Raw genomic sequence first — 22,041 nt, 5'->3', positions numbered from 1 at the left:
GGAGGAGCTTACAAGTGCTATCACTATAATTATCTTTCTATATCACGTTATAGAAAAATGTTTTCTTCTATGTGGCATTTGCTTGTTCGTTTGTTTTGGACTTTGAAAGAGCACAAGAGGGAAGTGAATCTTGTACCAGCTGAGAAAAATCCAAACTGCAGTAGGTGATACTTGAATTCCTAGGGGAGTGTAGGAACTGTTAACAACAGGAAAGAAATGGGCTGCAGGGCGGCTTGCCTACTGAGCCGGCATCTGGCATGTGAGTGTTAAAGTGGCCACGGCACAGCCTTCCTGAGATGACGTTTGTGTACTGTACCACTTGCCCCATTTGAAGGGCACATCACAGTGGGTTTTAGATCTTTTGTTGTTGTGTAAACATCACCACCATAATTTTTAGACAGAAGTTTCATCTATCAACAATCTCTTGCAATTTTTTTTGCAACCCTTCCAGCTTGCATGGTGCCTTTTGGTGCCTCTGTCACTAGGAGTAGGAAGGTACAAATGCCAGGGCTGGCCATGGCTGCCCTGAGGTTCTAAGATGCTAACAGGGACATTGGCAGCAGGGGGATCCTTTTATAATTCCAGCTCCTTGAGTTTGAAAGTCAAAGTCATATGTTTAAAAAGAGGTGAGGTGCATGAATCGGACACTGCCTTTGAGTGGGGCCTAGCAAGTTAGCCTCTCTGTGACTTTGATATCAGTGTTTCAACTCTTGATTGCCAGTGAAACATTTTCTGGTTTTTTTGTTTGTTTGTTTTCTGACATTCCTATTGGCAGGGAACACAAATGTGTCTTTTACATTTCTTAGAGAGCCCCTTTAACTTTAAGTTTTCTTTGTGGCAAATTCAGACTCTATCAGACAGCTGCTGATAGAAACCTGTAAAGGGCCTCTTAACATTCTTTATACATCCGTTACAAGTCACTTGTTTAGTCCCTGGGGTGCACTGTCTCACTTCTATATTTACATCTTGGATCATATTTTAGCTATGAGTACAATAGTCTTTGTGAAGTGCCATGATAAATAAGGACACAAGAAAATCTATGGCATCAAGGTTAATTTCCTTGGGCTGCCTAATGTTCAGTCTGATGCCATAAATAACTAATAGCTGAGGAAACTGTAATCTCATTCATGACTTCCCAAGGTCAGAGGTAGAAACTTTTTCAAGTTTTTGAGGGAGGCTCTCAGGTATCCCCAGCCCAACCTCATCCTTCCTATAGCCAGTGCTGCCTCCCAGGCAGGTCCAGATGTATATCTCATTACAAATGTGCATCACTGTACCTGGCTTCAAGATTAGGATTTTGTAAATTCTAATAAAATGAAATGAAAGAAAGCCAAATTTAATTAAAAGAAAACTTAAAGTATAGCTACTCAGAAATTTTATATAATAGTTCATTTGGCTTTAGAAAGGATATATATACTACCATGAATTCTAATAAAAAGTCATGAAAGCATAATTAAAAAAGCAATTTTAGAGGGCAAGTGAGATGGCTCAGTGGTTAAGAGCACTGGCTGCTCTTCCAGAGGACCCGAGTTCAGCACCTACATGGCAGCTCACAACTGTCTGTAGTACCAGTTTTGGGGGATTAAACACCCCCCCACACACAAATATACAGGCAATACCAATGCATATAAAATAAAGATTAATAAATTATATATGTAATCATTTCTAATTTATCTGTAACCCGATTGTTTGTGTTTTAGATTATTTTTATATTAATGCAATGTCTATTTGTTTATTCTCTCTCTCTCTCTCTCTCTCTCTCTCTGTGTGTGTGTGTGTGTGTGTGAGAGAGAGAGAGTGAGATATCCATCAGGCTGGCCAGCTGGCCATTGAGTGCCCTGAATCCACCTGTGTCCACTGCTGGAGTTATAGGCACATACAGCCATGCCCAGCTTCTTTTAAGGGGATTTGAACTCAGGTCCTTCTGCTTTCACAGCAAGTGTTCTTACCTACTGAGCTGTCTCTCCAATCTCTCCCACTCTGTTTAGACCATTTTGACTCATCTTGTCATTCGGAGCAGTTTTGCTTGCCTATTTTATCTTTACTACATCTGTAAATGCACATTGTTGAAGAGCGGATGCATGTCATTGGTCTGCTAGCATCTTCTGTCTGTGCTACAAGTTGGTGTCTTTACATGGGCTGTGTAGGGCAATGGTCCAGGCTGCAAACTCAGAAAATAATGTTACCAGTTTGTACTCAGTTTTCTTTATTTGCTTGGTGTGAAGTATAAAGTTTTTGATTTCACCACTTGTCTTGGTTTTTCTCCCCCTTTTCATGATAAAAAACACTGACAAAAGCAGCTCAAGGGAAGAATAGCCTTATTTTAGCGCACAGTTCAAAGCACAGTCCATTTTTATCTGTACTCTTTTTTTCCCCCAGAGCTGAGGACCAAACCCAGGACCTTGTGCTTGCTAGGCAAGCACTCTACCACTGAGCTAAATCCCCAAGCCCTCCTGTACTCTTGAAAATGTATTTTATTTTGTTGTTTTAGGGCTGGGGCTATGGCTCACTGGTAAGATGCATATGTGGCATTCGAGATAACCTGAATTCTGTTCCTAGCATTGCAAACACGCACGCTCTTCTGAAGAAATATGTATTGTGAAAACAAGCCCTTTGTAGTCTGTAGTGTAAACTAAAACATGTTTAGTTGCAGTCAACCAAAAAGATTGCTTTTGATTATTATGTGATTAGGTGACATGCAGACTTCTGGATCTGGCAAGCTTTTCTTCAAATGTGGTATAAATAGAAATAATGTGACTAGCTTCCGGAATAAAGGTTGCTGTGGAAGTTGATGGTGACCTTTCTGTTTGTATTTCTGCAGCCACAATCAATGTGAATTCAGCCAATGATAGCTGGTTTGGCAGCTTGAGGGACAGCATTGAGCAGCAACAGGGCGAAGCGGTCTGGGTCTCTGAAGGAAAGGTATGTGGCCTAGGTTTGCTGCTGTGAGGTGAGACTCTTGTGGTTTTGATGCTTCCCCAGAGGGCAGTGAATGTAGTAAACTGTGAAAAGCAAGATTTAATATGTTCTTTGAGTCGGAAGCTTTATAATTCTCCAGCAAAGTAATAAAACGAAGGGACTTTGTAAGGCACCGCCTGACGGGTGCCGACCTACATTCACTTCCTCTCTACTTTTAACGTAGCAACTAGAATTGCATCCCAAGTATTCTAATCAGAGCTTACAAGTTCTCATTCCTAATGCCAAACCGTACTAAGGACACGGGAAACTCGGAGTGGAGATGAGAGGCAGGTTGAGAACCATGGGTAATGCAGATTAAAAAGAAAAAAAACCGATACCAAGAGAAGTGCTCACAGCTGGAATTAAGAAGTGCTCACAGCTGGAAGTATGTGCTTAGTAAGGAGGTCGGTGGAAAATGCATCATTACTCTGAGTTTTGAGTAGGTGATAAGAAAACGCTAGTGGCCTTTACTAGTCCTCTCAGGATGGATAGCATCTCAGTCTGTAGAGATATTGACCACACGGGGGTGCTGTAAGAAGGAGAGAGTCAAGAACCTGGGGTCCCCTCATTCTAGGAACCTTTCCTCCAGCTAAATTGAAGGAGCTGATGAGCCTTTATAGTGAGCCAGGTTTTGATTTTGTTTTTGTTTTTTTTTGTAGAATGAACTATTTTGCTTCTTGGGACTTAGGTCTAGCATCAGCCAAACACTTACCGCCTTCACCACTCCCTGGAGAGAACAAGTCGAGGAGGACGTTAGCTTTTGTCCTCAGGGTTTTGAGATATTTTTTTTTCGCCTGGTCTGGGGATTGAACACAGCTACTTCTGTGAAACATCCCAGCCTGAGTCTGGGAGTCTGGTAAATGAGCAGGAATGAATGTACATAGCACAAGGCAGAGACAGGGAGCAGCAGGAAAGCTGGAGAGGAGCTGGAAGACCAGCAAAACCAGGAAGCTTACCTTAGCTGGCATAGAGGATGGACTGTAGCAAGGATCGACTGGAGGGCCTTCAGTTTGTGTCCCTGTGCAGAAATTAGCCCAGCATCAACATCAGGTCAAAGCCAGTGATCGCAGGACACCAAAGGCCCCTTCCCTTGCTGGCACAGGTCAAGGTTTCCAACACTTGGCTCAGCCTTGGGCAGTTCTCTTGAGTCCCCACTCCCAGGGAGCCAGGCCAGATCCCACTCACCGTTCAAAACAAATTCCTCTAGATGGAAGGGATGGATGACGATCCTGAAGACCGCATGTCCTACTTAACCGCCATGGGCGCGGACTATCTGAGTTGTGACAGCCGGCTCATCAGTGACTTTGAAGATACCGACGGCGAGGGAGGCGCCTACACTGACAATGAACTGGATGACCCAGCCGAGGACCCGCTGGTGTCTTCCATCACCCGCTCCTCGGAGCCGGTGCAGCACGAGGAGGTGAGGCGAGGCACAGCACACCCTGGGCAGCTTCCTGCAGGCTGTGAGGCCGTGAGGGTGCTGTGGAAAGCATCCCCAAGGATTGATTGGAGCTGAGGACTGCTAAGAGGGCACACTCTGAGCCCGTGCCTACATGGGTGTGCCTGTGGGCCATGGAAAGTAGAGCCAGAACGAGACATTGGAAAGGGTTGAAGGGTACCATTCACCACTCTCTTGTCTTCAGGAGTGAGAGATGAATAGATCGGCTCTATGTGCCAACTGTCCAAATTGCAAATGGAACTTTTATGAATACGTTATGGCTGTATTTGCTTGTAACCTTTGATTAGGCCTCTCTCTCTGTACTCTTAGGAGCCCTGCTTTTCTTCCCCCCTCAACCTTTAACCTCCTAATGTTGTCAGGGCTCCTGAGTGTTTCCCCATCAGTTTCCTTCTGTCTGCATTTCACTTTTTAAACACACTTCATACGTCTGATCAGATGCACTGTGTATCCACTAGTGTACACAGTCCTACAGGCGATCAGTGAGCACTACTGTAGGGTGGAGCGATTGTTGGTTGCGCCTCAGAGAACATTGGAAGGAAACTCACTGTGCACTAGGGTGTCTAAGTGCAATTCGATGATAGTTGTTATGGACCACCCCTTAGCAGGTTAACTTGGTCTGGTAAATGATCGGTGAGCTAGCAGTACTCAAAAAGTAAATAAATAAATCAAGGAAGAAAAAGCCTACAACACACACACACACACACACGTACGCACACACACATGTGCACACTTCATATACAGTTGACAGGTAAAGAGTAAGTTCATGTCCACGCACATAGAAAGAGCTAACACTTAGAAGTACTGCTGGCAGTGACACAGGCCTTTAGATTTTAGGAGTGTTTAGGTTTGTTTCTCTTCCCTTTTAAGCAGAGCCTGCTGCCTTGTACTCAGCCAGGTTCCTGAAGCGAGTCCTACGCTTTCTCTAGGGATGGAGGGTTGGTGCCTCTCTTCTCAGCAAGAGAGAGCTGCCTTAGCTGTTCCACGTCTTAGTTTCCACAAGCTTTCAGCAACCCAGCGGAGCGGAGTGCTACCTTCTCTCTGCGTGGGTGCTCTTGCTGAGAACGAACGTTTATGTTTTGTAGAGCATAAGGAAGCCCAGCCCAGAGCCACGAGCTCAGATGAGGAGGGCTGCTAGCAGAGATCAACTTAGGGATGGTAGCCCGCCCCCAGCATTCAAGCCAGAGCCGCCCAAGGTATGTGGCTGGGAAGTGCAGCATGGGAAGGAGGAGGACACAAGTGCCTTGGAGCCCTCGGGCAGCCAGGGACACACACAACACTGAGACAGTGTTGGACTGTGATGTGGAATTACCGTGTGTTCAGTAGAGTCTGCCCTTCAGGCCACTGAGTGACCTTGAAAACCAGAGAAGTGTGAGAGACAGGCCCAAAAACTACTATTAGGAAAGTGTATGATTTTAGGCTTCCCAGAGAATGAGGTACTTAGTTATTTACTCTCCTTATTTATATTTGCAGAAAGGTGAGATGTGGTCAAATGCTACACGCCAGAGTCACAAAATCTCAGGGCTTTATTTTCTGTTTTGTTTTTCTATCCAGTTTCAAGTTTTCTGGCCACGATCTAATTTAGATGCACCAGAGGATCCTACTGGTGGTCTGCTGAGGAAAACAGGCATTGCTGTTGTAAAGAATGCCTCTCACTATAAGAGCATCTTAGTTTATTGAATTAATAAACCATAATCTTGAACGGAATCAATGTGAGGGCTCCAGGGTGTGTGTCATGTGGTTCCTTGCCCCAGATGGCAATCAGCCTGCAACGATAGGCTCGTCTTATAGCTCAGAAAAATGTTTTCTAACTCAATAATTAAGATGAGAAAAAAAACAGCAACTGTATAAGCTGTCAGCAGTAATTGGTGACTTTATATAACATGACACCAAAGGCCTGCAGCAGACCTAGGATTGAGAAAAGTGAAGGAGCAATTGCTGGTGGCACGGTGTCCTGCCTGCCTCACCCCCATGTCAGGTCAGCCTTGTTGTCCCACAGCCAAGTGTAGGTCTCACCCTTTGGCGCAGGCTCATGACCTCCATGAGGTTTGACCTCAGAGAAGCCTACTTTTTCATTTCCAAAATTGATTTCTTCTAAGGTCTTCTGTGAGATTCTAATCTTCTCCAAACTTTGAAGTGGGTTTGTTCTACCTCTAGCTAGTGCCAGCTACGAGCTACCCCACCTCTGCCAGCACTACTGTCGCCCATAGGTAGGGCTCAAGATGCCTGACCAGTGGCTGTTTGCCCTGTCATATTTGGTTCTTTGTCTACATGGTTACATTGCCCACCTTTGGAAACTGATCAGGAAACACACTGTATTAAATCACTAATGTAGTTCTGAAAACATACTGAAAGCCCAAGGTCAAAGGCATGCCATTGCTCTTTGCAGGCCAGAAGCCAGAACAGAGAGGAATCCTACGACTACTCCAAGCCGAACCTTTCCACCATGGCTGGCAATGAAACCCCGGGGGGCTCTACCAAAGGGTGTCCTCCCCCTGTTGCGGTGAAACCTGCCTTGGGACGATCCATCCTGAAACCTTCCACTCCAGTCCCCGTGCCTGAGAGTGAGGAGGTGGCGGAGAGCACCGAGGAGCAGGAAGATGCTCCCAAATCAGTCCTGGGCAGGGTGAAAATTTTCGAGAAGATGGACCACAAGGCAAAATTACAGAGGATGCAGGAGCTCCAGGAAGCACAGAACGCGAGGGTAATTGTTTTAAACTACCAGAGCATCTTAGCTTGCCCCGTGTGAGAGTTTTCAAGACATTTGCTCTCAGTGTAGCAGCGCGCACCCCTTTCCCCACTGCCGGGATCGTACCAGGCACAGCTGCCAGCACAGGTCTCTGGGCCGCTTCCAGACTGCCTGCTGCCCGCTCGACTTTTTGGCTTCCAAACGAGAAAGCCTAACAGAGCCAGGTGTGATGGCGCACACCTTTGATCCCAGCACTCGGGAGGCAGAGGCAGGTGGTGGATTTCTGTGAGTTTAAGGCCAATTAAGCATAATCTACAAGGTGAATTCCGGGACAGTCAGGGTTATACAGAGAAACCCTGTCTTGGAAAACCAAAATAAACAAGGAAAACCTGAAACCAGTACCAGTCCCACTGAGCAAGATTCAGCTCTCCATTCTGCACACCTGTGTCCTGGTCTGGGCTAGAGACTGAAGAGTCAGTACTTCTTGGATGTTATTTTAGCTGGGCTGTGGGTGATGGTTATTTGGCCCCTCATCCTTTCCTGTGTTTTTCAGATTTCCGTAGGATTCTGGCAGCCACTGGCCCTGTGGGCTGTAGTTTTCTAGCCGTTAGCATGTATGAAATGCACATGAAACATTTCGGTATCAATGAGCTCGAGTGATGCTGGAAGTAGACCTGGCAGCTTGACCCCAGGGCAGGTGAATCGATGGAGCCCAGGAGTTGGTGATGAGCCTGGGTGTCACAGCAAGATCTTCCCTCAAAAGCTGGGGACAGAGGCAGGACAGGCTTTCTCCCACCCCACCACCCACCCCCTCTCCTTTTCTTGCAACCTTGCTGATGTTACCTCAGGTGACACGGCACATGCTGCAGCTTCAGTCGCCAGAGTAGTTGGGACTCCAAGTGCCAGCTTAACATAAAAATGTATCAGCCATTTGTAAGTAGACAGCTCAGTGGTATAAAGTACTTTCGCATCGCTTTGCAGCTGTCACCGCTTTGGGCTCTCAGGAACTTTCCCAATTCCCAAGTGGAACTGCACCCAGCTCACAGTGAAATCCATTTCCCCCTCCCGCCACTGCCACACCATTCTATAGTCAGCCTCTCTGAATTTGATGGTTAGGAGCTTCACATATGTGGAGGCATACAGTATTGGTCCCTTTTGCCAAATTACTTTATTTAGTGCTGTGCTTCGTTCCTCACCATTTGGTACATTACACTAGGCACCACCCAACTATGGAAACAGGCTTGCTTGTTTGTTTGTTTTTTCGAGACAGGGTTTCTCTGCGTTATCTTGGCTGTCCTGGACTCGCTTTGTAGACCAGGCTGGCCTCGAACTCACAGCGATCCCTGCCTCTGCCTCCCAAATGCTGGGATTAAAGGCATGCGCTACCACCGTCCGGCCAAAATTCTACATTTATTTATTTATTTATTTATTTATTTATTTATTTATTTATTTATTTGAGACAGAGTTTCTCTGGGTAGCCTTGGCTGTCCTAGAATCCCTTTGTAGACCAGGCTGACCTTGAACTCACAGCGATCTGCCTACTTGTGCCTCCCAAGTGCTGGGACTAAAGGCGTAGGCCACCCCACCCGGCATGGAAACAGGCTTGCATTTCTTTTTCTTTGACTAGAAATGAACTGGGAGACGGTGGTAAACTGGCGGCAGGGTAGGGCCTACAGGTGGCCAGCAAGAGAGCCATTCAGTCACCTGTTCTCTCCTGTTTCCTCACTGTCACAGATTGAAATAGCACAGAAGCACCCTGACATCTATGCGGTTCCAATCAAAGCCCCCAAGCCAGATGCCGGCCTGGCCCCGCACATGAGGTAAGGGTTATCCGATGGGTAGGCCAGAGGGGGAGGCTTCTCCAGCATTTGGATTTGAAGAACGAATGTGCTCTACCCCAGATGTTGGAGTGCTAAGAATTTCCTTCCCAGGCTAACTATTTACCTTACCCTCTTAGTCAGACTTAACTATTAAGATGATGGAATCAAAAACCGGGCAGAGACAGGTGTGAGTTCCAGGACATCCAGGGCTATGTAGAGAGACCCTGACTCACAAAGATTCCCAAGTCAGAAGGTTCTGGCCACTGGCCCTGTGTGCCCAATACCCTCTGGCCCATTGGAGCCTTACCTTGTGTTAGGAGGGCACATGAGCAGAATTCCTAGGGCTTAGGTTTCTTTTGTCACTAAAGTTTACTCGCTCATAGCCTAGCTCCTTAATCCCTTTGTATCACCATGCACAGTCAGGCCACTTGTGCCAAACTGGGTCTGCAGGACTGTGACAGGCAGTTGACTGGTACAGCATTTAAGTGCTGACCAGGCACTAGGCGTTATCGGTGTCTTCCTGTGGCAATCTTGTGTTTAGTTATTTCCCGCTTCAGGAAGCTGGAGTCTTGTTTTAAAGCTCTGAGATACTGAAGGCATGTAGATTACTCTTTGAATGACACTGGCCAAGTTGACACTGACAGAAGAGATTTGGTATAAATGATTGACACTGGAAAGAACTCTTTGCTGAGTTGGGGGCTCAGTGGGGAGCATAGGAGTGCGACAGGTACAGTCTTCCTGTGTTAGTTCAGACAACATATGGCTGTCCAAATAGGCCATGGCCTTGACCCATATCATAGCTCTTTCCTTATCACCCTGTGACCCTGAGGAGGGACCAGTAGAGGGACCAGCAGAGCTCAGGCTGGTGTAGGATGTGCTCAGGGGTCAGGAAATGATCAGCCTGCTGAGCTGCTAGCTTCAGTGACCCTGTGGGCAGCTGGACATGGGTATGGGTTATGTTTTAACATCTTTATTTTGTTAGTTCTAGACCCCCGGAGCCACAGAAAGCTCCTTCTAGACTTTACCAGGACACCAGAGGGAGCTACAGCAGTGACCCCGAGGAGGAGGAATACCGCCAACAGCTGGCAGCACACTCAAAGCGTGGGTACTACAGCCAGCCCTCCCGGTACCGAGACACGGAGTTATAGGTGTCAGCGCATGGACTCCTCCTGCAAGGCCACCTGGAGATCTTCTCCGCTTAAAGTGCACTGTGGAGATATGGCGGGGACCCAGGCAACAGTACAAATTACCAGAAGGCTCTGTTTGTGGGGCGGGAGTAAAGTTGATTATGACTTTTGCTCAGAATGAAGAGAAACATTACAGTCTGATACTGTTACTTGCTTTGGTGTGGACCAAAAAAAAAAAAAAAAATCTGTATTAATCTCTCTGTATTTTTAATATGTATATTAAGGAGCAATAACTATTTTTCCTCATTCATTAGCTGCCTTCCAGTACTGCTTCAGAGTGAAGCAAATGTGAAAAAGGAGTAAAAAAATTCAGAAGTATTTTATTACAATTCTCTTAAGTGCCTTTGACAAGATGTGTCTTAAGTTTTCTTCCCTGGAGCTTAATGCAAAGCTATAATGGACTAAAACTTTATTTTGACTAAATTTTTATACCAGTTTAGCAGTGTAACAGCTCCCCTGCACCGTGTCATCTTTTTGGGGCATTGTCTTTGTGGTCTTTTCCCTAACTCCTGACTGTACATAGGACAGCTGCACTTGGTAGTTCGGCTGTCAGTGGGACATAGTTGGGAGGCCAAGAATTTAATCTAAAGTTTTTGATGTTGCCGTTTGTCTAAAACCACGTGCTCTATAAAAGCAGAGACTTGAGAGAAGGGTATTTTATTTCCTTTATATCAGCATATGTACTGACATCAGGTGGTTTTATAATTTAATAAAAAGGAGTGCATTGTAGTTAAGAACAGACTTTGTGATGAATCTCTTCACACCTTCCTTTTGGGGCAGTATTGGGTGGAACCCAAGGCCGTCATGCATGCCGAATGTCGTTCCTTTACTGAGCTCTACCCACAGCCTTCATGTTTTTTTTTCCCCTGCATGCATCTATGTGCACCACATGTGTGCTTTGTGCCTATTAGAGGTCAAAGAAGTCATCATATCCTCCTCCCCCAACCATGTGGGTGCTGCAGGTCAAACCTGGGTTCTCTGCAAGAGCAGCAAGTGCTGTAAACCACTGAACGAACTATCTCGTCCCTCCTTCCTGTTGTTGATCACACAAGTGAGAACTTAGGCTTAAACACTGGGAGATGGGGACACGTGAAGAAAATGACCCCATCACAGCCCTGGTCGTTGTCAGGCATTTCCTCCAGTTACTTATTTGTGCCTGTCTATGAGAGATCCCTGAGGTGCTGCTGCGTTTGCCCTTCTTTTCCTTTATCCTTCCTACTTCGAGTTTTATTGAGAATGTTTCTCTCCCAGAATGATGAGCTCCACATGCCCGCTGTGACTAATCCCCGTAGACTGATCTTGCCCCTGCTACATAAGCGAACGCTCGCCCATCTGCTGTTTCGATTCTGTCCATTTTTGCCTCCGTTACATTAGGCTGTGCTTGTGCGCCAGCCATCCGCACATCAGCCCTGCCGCAGAGGGATTCTCAGAAGTGGATTTAGCAAGAGGAAGAGATGGGGCATTTTTTAAAAAGCGTGCGTTTACTATTAATTGCTTCCCAGAAAAGTTCCTTTATTTCCACATCACTCTTGAAAGAATAAAATAGGTGCAGACTATAAATGGGACACTTTAGGAATCTAAGCTCATATGTATCAAAAGTGTGCTGAATTTGGGAGAAGAAGACTGAAAAGGACAGGCTCCGTTAAGGGTCCTTTTCATTGTGTCCAATAGTAAGCTTACGTTTCAGTGAGCTAGAACTGGGGCTTAATGAACTATACTCTAAGCTTGTTCTTTTTCGTGCCCATCAATCTGGTGCTGTGACTCTAAGCTGGCCATTGCTGTAGCTTGAATTTCTGAGCAGTCTTCAAGGCAGCGACTAATGTTCATTAATTAATAAAGCTCAGTTCATTAATAAAAGCCACCAACCGAGCAGCCAAAAGGGTACACTGCTTAAACCCGGGATGACTTACTCTTTTTTTCCTCCTTAAACACAGGAACAAGCCGCCCCAGGGAAGAGCATTTAAGGATGGTGTGGAGGCTTCCCTGCAGGCGCTAGCACAGGCTGCTATGAGATACAGACGGGCAGTTTGTCTGGTCTCTGGGACGGCCATCAGTGACCAGTGGACACCAGTGTTCCTCCCATCACTTTCTGCTCGTATGTTGCTTTGTTCTGAGGAGGACTCAAAGGTCCCCACAGTGTGTTGGAGTAGTGACAGTGACCGCAGTGATGTTAGGTAGATGAAGAAAGGGGAGAGGAATGAGACTAGGGAAGTGGGCTTCCGGTGAGGGTGCCATCCACTCTGCGGTGGCTCCTTAGGTTCTCAGACGTGGAGGGGGAGCTTCCAAATGGCCACTATATAGAAGGGTGATGGGGGGGGGGCAGGTGTCAAATTTTTATGGTGTTTTTTTATTTGTCATTTTTTTTTCTTTTGAGACAGATCTCACCGGCCAGTCCAAGCTGTTCTAACATGTCAGCTCTCCTGGCTCAGCCTCAGTGCTGGGGTTCTAGGCACGTACCACGACGGCTGGCTTGGTGTTCCTCTCGCTGTGTAATCTTTCATGAGGGCAGTAGCACTCAGAAGTTCTTGCAGAAGGGAGTATAAGGTGTGCAGCGGCACTCGGAGTCTGACTCTATCCTGAGCTCTCCATCCTGAGTTTGCATCTGTCTGGAACGCATGGCTTGGAAGGAAAAAAATCTCTGCTGAAATGAGTGATGCTAGAAGTGGGTTGGGCTCCGAGCGCATATGTCTCTCTGAGGAGGGTGGAGAATAGCATGAGTGTGTGCTGGAAGGATGCGGGTGAGGGCTGGGCCTGGGCAGACACATCCTGCGGTCCTTCTGTAATTCATGGCAACTTGTCTCTTCCCTTCTTAATTGTTTGCCCTCTGTGTCCCTACCTTTCTAAAGCAGTTCCATTAGGGACCACAGGAAGGATAGAAGGGCTTTGCTAAAGGATGTGTGGGAAACACTTAAACATTACTCACCCCCATTAGCAGCCCGGGAAATGGGATTACTGCAAGTCGGGTTGGAGGGTTTTTATCGGAGATGCTGGGTTCAGAATGCTTTCCAAAGGGCAGCCAAGTGAGGTGTGAGGTTCTCTGAGCAAGTCTAGTTTGTAGATGGTTCAAACTACGGGTATTTATTATAAACAGCAGCATGCTGGGCACAGTGGTCACGGTGGCTAGTGTTAATTGTCAGTCTCTCTGTCACTAGGGAGGTGTGCTTCTGTGTGTGCCTCTGGGGGCCCTATCTTGATCATGTTAATTGAGGTAGGAAGACCTGCCCGCTGTGGGTGGCACCATTTCCTGGCTGGGATCCTGCACTGCACGAAGGCGGCCAGCTGAGTGCTCATGTGCTTTTAATCTGTGTCCTGGGTTTGAGTGTCATGTAACCAGCTGCTTCAGGCTCCTGTTGCCTTGACTTTCCTTCCATGATGGACCTATGAGCCAGGATAAACCCTTTCTCCCTTAAGGTGCTGCTGCCCGAACAGTTTCTCACAGCAGCTGGGAATGAAGCTACGATGGTGGCGTATGTTTGCAATCCTGAGCACTTGGAGACAAAGGGTGGAGCATCACCGGAGTAGTTTTGAGGCCGGTGTGTGCTACATGTGAGGTCTAAGATTCCTAGGGTTACATGGTGAGACTTTGTCTCAACAGACAGGAGCAGAAAAAGTATATTTTACACTAATAAGTATATGGGTGTTTTTTTTTTTTTTATCTGTGTCAGGTGGCAGATTTGCAGCTTCCTCACTGAAACTCAGTGAGGGAAAAAGCTAAAGCAATGCACAATATGCTTGTTTTTCTGCCAGAGATGAGGCTACAAGTGAACTGATAAAGCCAGGGACATGCCTGCAGGGATGGATTTGGGGCTGCAAGGCCTCTGCAGCCAGAACTGCACTGAATCAAGCAGGCTGAGTAAGTAGGAACTACAGGGGAGGTGCTGCTCACAGGAAGATCTGCCAGACTAGAAGAGGTCAGGCTGGTGGCTGGGGTCAGAAGGAAGGACCTAGTGAACACCTGCAGAGACCCAACAGCATCCATCTCCTCCTCCCCCTCCCCCATCCCCACCCCCACCACCAGGGGGGCCTGCCAGAGCCAGGAGAACTGAGACCTGCTGCTTTCAGTTCAGCACAGCTGAGCAAGGAACTCATTCCCTAAGTTAGTGGTGTTTTCAGAGAGGCTTAGTTTTGCAATGGGCAGCTGTGCAGAAAGAGACTCGCTGCTGGTCGCCCTGTGACTGTTGAGTGCTCATCCCTCAACGGGGCATACTGCCTCCAGGGTTCAGGGACTATTGTAGAAGAGGTGGGATGACTGTAAGAGCTGGAAGGTGGAGCTGTCTTCTGCACATGGCATGGCCATTGCACTCATGAACTCACAGCAGCCAGAGTTCCCTGCTCATGATCAAGCCCGGCAGCGGGTGGAGGAGGGGCTCCTGAAGTCTTACTACTGTGTCAGTGCTTGCCTGCCTGCATGCGTGCATGTGTGTGTGTGTGTGTGTGTGTGTGTGTGTATGTCTGAGTGTGTGAGACTTCAGTGGTATAGAACACTTGGCATCTAACTGCTACTGGGTGTTAGTGTCACTTTGGTGGTGTAGGTAAATTGCCCATGGTCAAGCAAGCAACCCTAATTAAACCTAGGGGCCGTTAAACACACAAAAGTAGGAGGGGCAGCTGGTAAGGGGTCCAGAGGTCATGGGAGGGAAAAGAAAGGTGAACATAATCAAAATACATTATATACATGTATGAAACAGGCAAGAATAAAAACGTTTAAAACAAAGCAAAAGAAAATAAAAATAGAGTGCTGATCAGAATGTAAGAGTAATAATATAGTCCAACCCCAAATAAGTTCAGACCCTGTGGTGGCTTGAATAAGAATGGCCCCATAGATTTATATATTTGAATGCTTAGTCACCAGGGAGAGACGCTGTTAGGAGGTGTGGCCTTGTTGAAGGAAGGGTGTCATGGAGGTGGGGGGGGGGGGCGCTTCGAGGTTTCAAAAGCCCAAGCCAGGCCCTTACCCCTACTTAGGTATTTGAATGTAGAACTCTCAACTCTTTCACTAGCACCATGTCTGTGTGCATGCTGCCATGCTCCCTGCCATAATGAAAATGGGCTAAACCTCTAAAAGTGTAGTAAGCCCCAATTAAATGCTTTCTTTAGCCAAGTGTGGAGGCACACATCTGTAATCCCAGCACTGGGGGAGGCAAAAGCAGGTGGATCTCTGTGAGTTTGAGGCTAGCCTGGTCTACAAAGTGAGACCAGGGAAGGCAAGGGTACACACAGAAACCCTGTTTTTGGGGGGAGGTGGGGAAAGAAAGAAAGAAAAAGAAAAACCAAGTCAATCAAACAAACAAATGCTTTCCTTTATAAGAGCTGTTATGGTCATGGTGTCTTTGCAGCAATAGAAAACTGACTATGACAGACCCCAAATGTCTTCTCTTCTTGTGATTCCCAGCCTGCAGAGGCTGCACAAGAGGCTATGAATCAGATTCTATAGTCAGAGACTTACAGCCAGAGCCCCCCAGTATGACAATTATTAGTGAGAAGCCTCCGTGTCTCACTGTGGTCAATAAAAAAATCCACAATTAGGGCTAGAGAGATGGCTCAGAGGTTAATCTGCTCTTCCAAAGTTCCTGAGTTCAAATCCCAGCAACCACATGGTAGCTCACAAACATCTATAATGAGATCTGGTGTCCTCTTCTGGTGTGCAGGTGTGCATGCAAGCAGAACACTATAAGTAATAAATACACCTTATTTTTAAAAATCCACGATTAATATCAATGTGGAAACCTGGGGTTTTAAATATATATTCTAATTTTCTTTAAGTAGTGACTTAAGTAGTGCTTTATTGAACTGAGTAACTAGATGAAATTTGTTCCTCTGTCCCCTTTCCCACAGCCGTACTCTGTTGTGCTGATGTGAACTCTCTGACTCTCCACCAGGTAGCAGGCAGAACCGGCTCGAGTGAACAGGAGCCATCTTTAGACAGGAAGACACTGGTGCGTTGAGCCACAACAGTCAGGTGTCTGTTGTCCCTCAGGTAGAGTTCATCACTGCCCCTGATTCATCACCCGTTCTTGTGTCTGTGTCCTTGGTCACACCACTTTATACTTTCAGTAAAAGGGTCAGAATAAGTTTCCCACTTCCTTGCTTTGGATTGGCTGGGTGTGTTAGCTTTCTATTACTATCCCAGATATCTAAGGAAAAAGAGAAAGGATAAAAGAAAAAAAAATCTCTTCGGGCCCATTTTAAAGGTTTCATTCTATGATCTTTGGGACCAGTGGTCAGTCCTCATATCATGCAGGGAGCACAATGGTAAAACAGTGCTGCTCTCTTCACTTGCTCCCCGCTGAGGAGCAAGTGAGGTGGGACAGGAACTGTGTTGTCTCCTTTGAGGTTCTGACTCCTGTGATGTAAAGACATCCACTAGGACTCGGCTCTTAAAGGATCCATCAATTCCCAACAGTACCACCCTGAAGATCAAACCCTTCAGCACCTGGGCCTTTAAGGGATCTTCAAGGTCTAAACTATGGCACCCTGTGACTTCCTCTTGTGTTCCTCTGCCATCCCATTAGTAGAACTGTCTCGGGTGGGCCTGTGGTGGTAAGAGAGAGGTGGAGAGAAAAATACTTTGCCTGACACAACCCAGATCAGCCCACCTGTGCGTTTGGAGAATAACAAGCCGTTTCTAAGCCATTGAGTTCTGGGGTGTTATGCAACAATATCCCACAAGGTTTTCTAAGCCCTTTCATACAAAACATGCATATGTTCCAGCTGCATGAGAATGTGTTTTCTATCTTCTGGGGAAACCTTTCTCTCATCTTTGTCATTTCAAAAAGCCCCTGTGATGGCTAATCTTGGTTATCAACGTGACAAACTTGGCAAGAGGAAACCTCAATTAAAGCCAGCTGTGGGTGGAGCCACTCCCGGGCAGGTGGTTCTGGGAAGTATAAGAAGGCTGGCTGAGCAAGCACCAAGGCAGCAGAAGTTCCTGCATGGTCTTTGCCTCAGTTCCTGCCTCCAGGTTCCTGCCTTGAGCTCCTGTCCTGCCTTCCTGCAGTGATGCACTGTGGCAGGTGATCTGAAATAAACTCTTTTCTCTCCACGTTGCTTTTGGTCATTGTGTTTAGCACAGCAATAGAAAGCAAAGTAGGACACCCCTATGTACCTTTCTAGGTCTAGCTAATACACGTCCTACCATAGCTTCTCCGATTTCCCCAAACTCATCAACTCCTTCAGCAATCTCCATGGCTCTTCACCTATGTCCACCTATGTATTCTTGAGCGTATACTAGCATAGTAGAATACTGCATATATGTGGCCTTCACTCGAATAGACATATACCATATACATAAAAATATAAGCTAAAATTTTAAGAAGAGGGACTGGAAAGATGGATGGGCAGTTAAGTTGAAATCCCAGTACCCACACTGGGTGGCTCACAACTGCCTGTAACTCCAGCTGCAGTGGGCATGGACATCCACACACATTTAGCACTTACATATGTAGACAAACATAAATAAAAATAATAAAGATTAATCAAAATAAAATACTCCAACCATCCATCACAGATCTATCCCCTACCTGTTTCTCTTTACTCTAAGGAGGGGTACCTTAGAGTATTTCCTTTCATGCTGAGCAAAGTTTGTGGGAAAGGTGCAGTGAATAATACTTATCTTTTATCACGGTTATGGCTTGATAGGAAGTGGCCCTATGTGTTTTGAACACTTGTTTCATAGCTGGTGGCAGTACTCGGGGAGGTGGCAGAGATTTTAGAAGGTCAGATCTAGCTGGAATAAGCAGGTCACTTGGGAGCTGTATGCACCCCAACCTCTTTCTGTATCCTCTGTGTTCTCTGTGTCTTTCTGTGGTCTCTGCCTCTGCTCAACCCTGAAGAGATTCCTCCAACACACACTCACATTAGGCAAGAAGCCAAGTGACCACAGCTGAAACCCCTGAAACAGTGAGTTGGAGTACACAATTCTTCCATTTTGTTGTTCCTGTCAGGTCTTTGGTCAGAGCTACAAAAAAAAACTAAAGCGGTCTCACAGGAGAGTAAATGCTGCACAGACTTCTAACATTGTGTTCATGTCACCTTCATCAGTGACACTGTAGTGATCCATGCAAGATAGTGACTGACAACCAGGCTGATTAAGCCAGTTAAAGTTTCACGTCACTTTATTGATAGCCAGACCAAGAGTGGACTTGTGCCTACAAAGTCTCTTGGTACCCAAGCTCAGAGATATAGTTTTAAAGGCAAAAAACACAAAGGCCACAATTTATGTCAAAGTTAGATGAGGGTCAGAGTAACCTTGAGATGTTCATTCCTGGCATAGTATAGTCATTATTTTAGACATAACATGGTAATTAATTATTTTTATTTATTTATTTTTTAGTTATTTTGGTTAATACATCTGGATGGACCATGGTCAAGGTTATGAAAATCTCAAATGTCCTCTTACTGCAGGGCAGTCAGAGGGCTGAGAACTGCCTAATCAAACACAAAATTGTGTCATAACAGGACCAAGGTACCTTAGTCACTTCAGTATTGTTTATGAACTGAAAACAGAGGAAGATATGGAGAGAAACTGTCTTGTTTTGGGAGTGGTGGTGCATGCTCATAATCGCAGCCCCATGGAGCTGAGTCATTGGACTACATGTTTAAGACCAACCCGGGTTATAAAGTAACCCTATAAAAAAAATAAACAATAAAGCAACTGTCATGAACTTAGCATGACCAGGCAAAGGGTGTCTAGGGTTCTCTTGCATCAATAAACTGGACACATCAAAGATTTTACTTGCCTCATTATGAGGGGACTAGAGATGTAACAATATTAGGACATCAGAGCAACCAAGATAAGCAATAGCATTTGGGTGTGGGAGGGTGGCTCAGTGGTTAAACACTTGCGGAGGTTCCATTCCCAGCACCCACATGGCAGCTCACGGACACCCATAACTCCAGATTCAGGAGATCTGTCTGACTCCTTATCTCTGTCAGCACTAGGCATGCATGAAGTATTGCAAATACATACATGTAGTCAAAAACACTCATACATGAGCTAAAGCTAAAAAAGAAAACTGTTGGCATACAAATCCTAAGGTATGTACAAAATTGCTTACTGTCCTACACAGTAATAAATGAAAACCTCTATAATTATTGGTTCCACCACATAGAAATGATTTGTGTCTTTCAGACAAAATTCCACACACATCATTGCTTAGGTATAGTAACTTGGGTCAATGGTTATAGCGTCTGGTCCATCCTCATGTGAGTCATTATACTGAATAATCTCACACATTAGTCTGTAGCTTTTTTTTTTTTCCTTAAATCAAGTCTTTACATTTGGATTGTAGCAGGTAGGAATGTTAATTAAAAACACCTACTATGTGCCTCTGTATGAAGGAGAGAAACTTGTTCTTTGGGATCCCAAGTGTGGGATCGAACGGTCTAGTAAGAGAACAGGTGATGTTAATTCACTAGCAGGGCAACCACCTCGTGCAGGAGCTTAATTGCTACCAGATGAAAAAGATCCTGTGAACAGACTCTGGGAGGAGCTATGTAAATGAGCCCAGAACTGGCGGCTGCGGGGATTGGAGACTTGGGATAGGTTTGGCTGTTCATCGCTGCCTTTCAAGACGCTCCTAGAGAAATCTGCTTGAGGGAAGGCTTCAGAGCTCCAGCTCCTGCTGAGGCTCTGGGGTCTTGTTACCCTCGGTTCCAGTGGAAGAAATCCTGCGGCTCCCGACTGGAGAATCGTTCCTTGGGACTGATATCCTTAAGGTTTTGTTGTGTCAATTAATCTTCATTTCCTACTGTTTTGGTGAATCTGGTTATAATTGACGTAGGCTCAGTCAATAAATTGTTAATAAAATATTTTGGTTAAGAAAGCTGAGACTACATCTGTAGATAGACCCAGACATTGTGGACTGGCTATGACTTACTCAATTCTCTGTTTTTGAGTTCACATTGCAGATGCTTTTGTTTGTATGATTTTTAGAGTTTTGGATTTCCTGAGCTGAGAAACTGCCTTGGTTGGCAGCAGTGCATAGTAGGATTCAAAGCAGTCCCTGGCTTCTGAATTCAATTTCTTCTCATCTAGAAGTCTTTTCTAGTGGTTTTCTTCTACAGGTCTACTGTCCTGAGTCTTTATTGGTAAAATAGAACAATCTGGGAATTTCATTTAAAACAACAGTTTATGCCCTGGTAACTTTAGAGCCTCAGTGTAGGGAAACATGGTATCACCATGAAGATGCCTAAGATCCTCTTCCATTTGTTGAGATGCTCTAACTTCAGGACCAAAACCAGGCAAAAGCACACCATAAGACAGTCCTTCATCCATAAAACTCTGAAGAGTAAGGCATGTTGTCACTGGAGCACAGGCTGCCATGAGCCGCAGCTGACCAACAAAGGCTTTAGCTGTGGGTTCAAGTGTAGGCTCCATCTCAAACACCGACTCCAGATACAAAGTGTCAAGATCATGACACAGAAGCCATGCTGCTGCTCTTCGTAGTCTTACCTCAGGGTCAAGGTCTGTCACTGGGGCTGTTGCTCCTCTATGCACAGTTGCGCACATTGCATTGAATCTTCTCGTTATCTGGTGAGCGACAGCTTTTTGAGGACTTCTAACAGTATAGTACATAAGTCCAAGAGCTACTTACATGTCTTTTCTCCAACGTGTATTTCTGGGCCTTTTAACACTTGTGTGGTTTTAGGTTTTATCACGGGCTTACCTGAGTCTTCAGTTCTATTCCACTGGTCAGTGCATCTCTTTTCTGCCATGACCATGCTGTTTTTATTACTACAGCTCTGAACTATAACTTGAAATTAGGGATGGTGATCTCTCCAGCAGTACTTTTTTTTTTTTTTTAACTTTTATTGAATGTCTATGATTTACATATCATGCACCAAAATCCCTTTCCCAGTAAAATAAAGCAGACAAACAAGCAATCTTGTCACAGAAGCTGTAGTGTATCACCCAGTATAGCCTTTTGTCCACATATGTTTACTTTTAAATGTTCATTGCTACAAGTCATGGGTCTGGTTGGAGGCCTACACTATTATTACCAGATCCTCACTGGGACTGCTGTCAGATATCCTGTTGTTGCTGTGTGTCAAGGAGATTCTTAATCTTTGAATCTGCAGGTCCAGCCCCATCATGTGTTCCAGCAGGTCATACATGGAGTAGATGTTGGGGTGAGGTTCATTCAGAGCCCTGGATCAGGGCCTGTTCCCTTGTCCTCAGGGCAGGCCCGCTCTCTCACTCCTGTGTCATCATGGCAGAGCCAGCTCTCCTGTTCCCATGTCTTTAGGGCAGGGCCTGCTCATGCACTCCCGTGTCCTCGGGGCAGGGCTCCAGCAGTATTTTTATTGTTCAGGATTGTTTTGGCTATTGTGGGTCTTTTGTGACTCCATAGGAATTTTGAGATTTCCCCCTCACCAATTTTTGTGAAGAATTACATTGGGATTTTTGACATTTTAGGTTGGCAATTTTTACAATATTAATCCTACCAACTTCTTCAAGTTCTTTCTTTGGTGTATTAAAATTTTCACTGTACACGTCTTTTCCTTTCTTGGTTAGATTCATCCCAAGATTTTTTTTATGTTTACTGTTGGTATATAAAAGGCTACTGATTTTTTGTGTGTTTATTTTAGGTACTTGGCTGAATGTGTTTAATTAGCTTGAGGAGATTTCTGATCTTTAATGTATAGAATAATGTGATGGTAAGATCCTACTGCTGAAGATGGGACACACTTGAGTCATAGGATGTGGGAAAAGTCAAGATGGTACTGACCTGGAAGTTTCATTACTATCAACTAGCTTTCCGAATGCTCTAAGTTCACTGCATGCCAACAGTGGAGAAAGGCCATCAAGTATATAAATATATAATATATATTTCCCTGTGTTGCTGTTTTGATTGCATTTATATCTGTGTGAGAGTGTCAGATCCTCTGGAACAGGAGAGATGACTCAGCCATTAAAGGCTAGGCTCACAG

General features: G+C 45.5%; 1 protein-coding gene across 1 annotated transcript in view; it reads left to right on the top strand.

The window, feature by feature from the left end:
* Positions 1 to 10,173, top strand: part of LOC127189440 (tight junction protein ZO-2-like) — a 77,951-nt gene extending 67,778 nt beyond the window's left edge. The window contains 6 exon segments of the mRNA XM_051146268.1: positions 2,822 to 2,922; positions 4,166 to 4,378; positions 5,500 to 5,610; positions 6,804 to 7,118; positions 8,838 to 8,923; positions 9,906 to 10,173. Of these exon segments, the coding sequence (XP_051002225.1) occupies positions 2,822 to 2,922; positions 4,166 to 4,378; positions 5,500 to 5,610; positions 6,804 to 7,118; positions 8,838 to 8,923; positions 9,906 to 10,071 (992 nt within the window). The 3' untranslated portion in view covers positions 10,072 to 10,173.
* Positions 10,174 to 22,041: the final 11,868 nt, after the last annotated feature.

This window comes from Acomys russatus, chromosome 5, assembly GCF_903995435.1.
Source record: "Acomys russatus chromosome 5, mAcoRus1.1, whole genome shotgun sequence".
Lineage (NCBI taxonomy): Eukaryota > Metazoa > Chordata > Mammalia > Rodentia > Muridae > Acomys > Acomys russatus.
This window is presented reverse-complemented; position numbering and strand designations above follow the sequence as displayed.